Genomic DNA, 5,133 nt, shown 5'->3' with positions numbered 1-5,133 from the left:
AGTGTGGCACCCTGATGTGGTTGAAACACTTGTGAGAAATTGGCACAACTGTACAATTAGTGTGAGGATACATGTATCTGTGATGCATCAGTAATACGTATATCCAACAACTCAACATCTCTGAGGCTTATCCTCGTAAGCGAAAAACAACAAGAGACGTTTTAATGGTCAAGATGCGAGGATGGCCTCGTACTGGTGTGGCTGGATTTAAAGCCCAAACACGAGCCGCTGAAGTCCCACATGTGACTCTATTTCTTCTTAGTGTGAATTTAGTGTTGTGTTCAGAAGGGCTTTCAGATGCTAATCCAGTTATTCAACACTGAAGGCACGTTGAGTTCGCTCAGCCACAACCGTTCTGTTGCCATACACAGAGATTAAACAGGCAATCTAGGACAACAACAAACCGGTCATCCCCCCACTAATTTGGTAGACAGCTGAGGGATAGGGCTGGAGAAGTGTAACCACTCTCAAAGAGATAAACCATCATTATCCCTGATGGAGAATTATGTTGCGTTACCTCCAGTCAAACTGTCAATCATATCAGAGGAACCTGTTGTTGATCTATAGATCATTCTAATGACCCATTGAATGGCTCTGTGGTTTTGCCTCAACTTCAATGCTAACACAATCAACAGACTGGTCTGTCCACTGGTTGATTTCCCTAGAGATCTCTAGGTGTGTGCCCATGCCAGACTGCGTTTTAGTCTCTGACGTTTGACCCCTCTTTTTCTGTTTCTCAAAGCGCCAGTTGTGATGTAGGCTGAGGGTCCAGTTCCATCTCTTCCAAGATGGCTGCTGTGAAGAACTCTGTGTCTGAGGACCCCCTCCTGGGCAAAGGCCCTGACAAGGACGCCTCAGAGGTGTCTTTGTCAGGGAGTGTGTTAGACTCCGGGAGTGTTCTCTCAGATGACTCAGTGCTTCCAGACTACGAGCAGGAAGGTGATTCACAGGGTACTGCCAACACGCTGTATGATGCGTGCACTCGGAATGACCCCCTGGCGCTCCAAAAGGTTCTGGAGAGAGGGGTTACAAAAGAGGAGGTCATGGCGGTAGACCACAACGGCTGGGTATGGGTCTCTTTTGCTATTTCACATTTGGGATAGCTTTTGGGGGTGTATGATCCAGCGAGTCCTGAGGGTTACTAGTTCAAATACCAGGAGCATCATGCCCCCTGTATGAAGACACAGAATGCTTCAATCAAGTCATGTAAAATTGTTGTTGGACTTAATTGCAGCCTTGACTCTGACGCAGTCAGATTTTTTCTTCATCAGTCTAATCCACATTTTGTACCCAACAGACTGGACTGATGGTGGCGTGCTATAAGGGGTTTTTGGACATTGTTCAATCTCTTTACCACTGTCCCTACCTGGACATAAATCACCAGGACAACGATGGCAACACAGCACTGATGATCGCTGCACAAGCAGGTGAGCCACTCTCACCAGACCTATTACTAAATACTACACAGTGAAACCTGATTAACACATCTCTAGGTTGCATCCCAAATGACACCTATTACCTTTATAGAGTACAACCAAAGATTTTTATAACTAATCCATGATATACCAGAGCCTGTTGTTTCCAACGGGAGAAAATGAATCATAGTGGGCAGAACAAACAAGGTGGTGGGCCGAGCCAAGCACACGCTAGTGAGATCCTATTGGCACGTTCTAGTATTTATTTGAATATTTCCGTTGTGAAACGTATACCCTGTGAAGTATGCGTGTGCAATAACAAATTTTGCCCTTGCACTCCTTTTAAACAACTACATTTAAAAAAAACTTTGACAAAGGCTAAAGTCTATAAAACACAGTCCACTCTGTTTGTTACAGATTATAGTTTTGGAAAGAGAAAATTGTATAGAGATCAAATGTTTAATCGATGAGAAAATTAGCAGAATGTCGGCCAAAACCCATATCACTCCATCTTCTCCCACTGCCGGCCACTGGGCTTCCTCTCCTCACCATATTTGGTAGTGAGTGGGAACGCCAACCAGATTTTTCACATTCAAACATCCAGTGAAATATCTGGCTCATTGTTCTATCTGTCCTACTTACTACTTCAAAAGTAGTGCACTATATAGGAAATAATGGTGACATTTGTGACAGGCCTTTAGTATTTTTGATGGCACCTCATGATACCCTGAACCCATTCTCACCCTGTATCCTTCTCCAGGTCACACCATTACAGTGACCTACATCCTAAACTACTACCCCGGGGCAGACACAGAGATCCGGGATTGCCGTGGCTTCACCGCACTCATTAAAGCTGCCATGCAGGGCCGAGATGATGTGGTGTGTTCCCTCGTCATGGCCGGTGAGTGAGAGGCCACCTCCATTTCAACGCTATTATACACCCTACTGTAGTCATTAGAAAATATCTTAGAAATGTTTAGACAAGCTGAGAAATTGATGTTACAAGTATAAAAACATCATTCTGACCCCAATTTACCTGCGTAGACTTCATTGTAATTTTGTGCAGTTCACAGTGGCACATAGCTCACATGTATTATCAGACACACAACAGTGTGACCGCTGACATTAAATGAATTCAATTACTTTAGAGATTCCAAAGGTTATACTTCTAAACAGAAGTAAGGCCCAGAGAGGGGGAGAGGAGGAAGAGATAGTTATACACACAGAATTCTGGGATTAGCCTATGCTTTTCTCCCAGGCAGCAATGTTGCTGACTCAGTCAATTGGCAATTATAAAATCTCTGTTCTATTTGGGGTTGAGCATGAACCCACAAATTGAAGGGCTAAGGGTATAGGAAGTGTGTAGTAATGTGGTTGGGATGGATGTACCTGTGGTGTGTCTGCCAATGTTTGCAGTCAACTTTCTCTGGTTGAGAGCATGTGTTAGTGACGGCTGCCAGGTTTAAGGGATCAATTTGGGGGCACACTCTGGTGTAATCTTTGTCTTGGCTGCCAGGAGATTAGCCAAGTTTATTTACTCCAGATATTTTGTCCTCTTTTCACAAGATCAGTAGTATCCACTGGTGTCACAGTCACTCATTTGTCAATATACTAAAAGAGTTGAGGAAAACATGCTCAGTTAACTGAAGCCTTTCCCCCATCACATTAAAGATAATTAATTCTCCCCTCTATCCATCATAAACCAAGAAGCATCTATGTTTTCTTATTCATGTAGCACATGATTATCATTATGGTGCTATAATATAGATCAATATGCAATGGAATGTGAATGAAAGTGTTTCAATGGAGAAATATTATGATTTGAAAGCTATTTAATTTTTTTCCCTTCACTGCTATTTCTCTTCCAGGTGCAGACCTAAATGCAATAGACACCAGGAAGCAGAAGTGTGTGCGGGACTGGGCACTAAAGACGGGCCGCTACGAGACCTTGAGCCGCCTCCGCCGCCTCAACCTGCGGCCTAGAGCCGAGCAGTTTACTGAGAGTTACGTCCCCGAGTGGCCAGAACTGAAAGTGCTGGTGGCCAAAGCCACAGCCAACAAGAGCGCCGGCCAGATGATCACCCAGTGCATCAGGTCCACCTTCAGCTTCAACTTTCCCCAAGACCCCCAGAACAACGGGGTCTTGGACAATATGGTGCGTATCACCACCAGTATCCACAGCCCTTTGGTGGCCACCGCCTGCCGGCCGCTATGCCCCACCAGCCCCCCTGAGGTGGGAAAGAGGCGCTTGGCCGTGCCTGAGCTGATGAAGAAGCACTCAGAGAAGAAGCTGGAGGAGAGCTCTGTGTGCCACAGCAACGGCTCCGTCTCCTCCATCATTCCACACATCCACTCGGCCGAGACCATCGCCACGTCCTGCTGTGTGGACACAGAGCGCAGGGGCAGCATTATCTCTATAGCCTCCACCGGGGTGCGCGCCTTCATGCCCAGGAACATGGCCCACAGGAACAGTGTGTTCCCTTCCGGCTGCATCCCCAAGATCCAGATAATGAAATCTGGAGAGCCCACGCCTAAGAAGGAAAAAAAGAAGAAGGGGCACAAGGGTCACCTGGAGCTGCCCATATGGAAGTACAAAGCAGAGAAGCAAGAGAAGAAGGAGAAGAAGAAGGCAGAGAAAGAAAAAGAGAAGGCCAAGAAGGAAAAGGAAAGGAAAAAGAAGAGAGAGAAGTAGTGAGATGTCTAAAGCTGCCAATTTATTTCGATGCCACACATTTCCAATAACTTCCAATATATTTTTCCTGGAGTTATATTCCAAACATCTGAATTATGAAGTACTGCTCAAATTACTCAAAGGTCTGGACTCGGTTTTATGGCCAATGCAGTAAAATGGATTCTTTCAAGGCCATCATATTCATAATGCTTTGTAAATATTTTTCTTTTTTTTAATTTTACAGGACTAGTAAAGGCCCAGTGCACTACGTTTGTGAAATTTTTATAACTAAATGTATTCAAGTGTTTGCCAGCATTTGCAACTTGAGTCTGATAATTATCTGTATAAAACAGTTAATCTGATAATACTTCTGGAATATACAGGAAAGTATTCAGAATAATACTTCTGGAATATACAGGAAAGCATTCAGACCTCTTGACTTTTTGCCATTTTTGTTATGTTACAGCCTTATTCTAAAATGTTTTTTTATTTTATTATCCTCAGCAATCTACACACAATACCCCATAATGACAAAGCGAAAACAGGCTTTTAGAAATGTTTGCACATTCATTAAATATAAAAAACAGAAATACCTTATTTACATAAGTATTCAGACCCTTTGCTCTGAGACTCCAAATTGAGCTCAGGTGCATCCTGTTTCCATTGATCATCCTTGATATGTTTCTTCAACTTGATTTGAGTCCACTTGTGGTAAATTCAATTGATTGGAAAGGCACACAACTGTCTTTATAAGGTCCCACCAATTTCTTTGGCATTATGGGGTACTGTATGTAGATCGATGAGGATTTATAAAAATACGTAACAAAATGTGGAAAAAGTCAAGGGGTCTGAATACTTTCCGAATGCACTCTATATATATACTGTATATATGTGTGTGTTGGTGACTTTATTGTGTAAATAAACCATTGTGAAAGATGCCTGTTATGATGTCATTTGATTCTGTGCTGTTTACCGTGGTCCTAAAATGGAGGGCTGGGGCTATTTTAAGATTTAGGAGTCAGGACTGAGTTGTGTAAATCAAGTCTG

At 43.4% G+C, this 5,133-nt stretch overlaps 1 protein-coding gene across 1 annotated transcript; it reads left to right on the top strand.

Moving 5' to 3' along the window:
- The first annotated feature begins 788 nt into the window (after nucleotides 1–788).
- Nucleotides 789–4,910, top strand: LOC129816033 (photoreceptor ankyrin repeat protein-like). The gene is made up of 4 exons (XM_055870221.1): nucleotides 789–1,067; nucleotides 1,298–1,427; nucleotides 2,176–2,316; nucleotides 3,284–4,910. Exons 1-4 carry the CDS (start codon nucleotides 789–791, stop codon nucleotides 4,105–4,107), a joined length of 1,374 nt encoding a protein of 457 aa, XP_055726196.1. The 3' UTR covers nucleotides 4,108–4,910.
- Nucleotides 4,911–5,133: the final 223 nt, after the last annotated feature.

The sequence above is a fragment of the Salvelinus fontinalis genome, chromosome 18 (assembly GCF_029448725.1).
Source record: "Salvelinus fontinalis isolate EN_2023a chromosome 18, ASM2944872v1, whole genome shotgun sequence".
Taxonomy (NCBI): domain Eukaryota; kingdom Metazoa; phylum Chordata; class Actinopteri; order Salmoniformes; family Salmonidae; genus Salvelinus; species Salvelinus fontinalis.
Note: the sequence above shows the minus strand (reverse complement) of the source record. Positions and strands in the feature narration are given on the sequence as shown.

Excerpts from the sequence above, each read along its gene's own strand:
- LOC129816033 (XM_055870221.1), top strand. The coding sequence starts at position 789 with ATGGCTGCTGTGAAGAACTCTGTGTCTGAGGACCCCCTCCTGGGCAAA. Across the intron at positions 1,068-1,297 it reads CGGTAGACCACAACGGCTGG|ACTGGACTGATGGTGGCGTG; the intron begins GTATGGGTCTCT and ends TGTACCCAACAG. Across the intron at positions 2,317-3,283 it reads GTGTTCCCTCGTCATGGCCG|GTGCAGACCTAAATGCAATA; the intron begins GTGAGTGAGAGG and ends TTTCTCTTCCAG.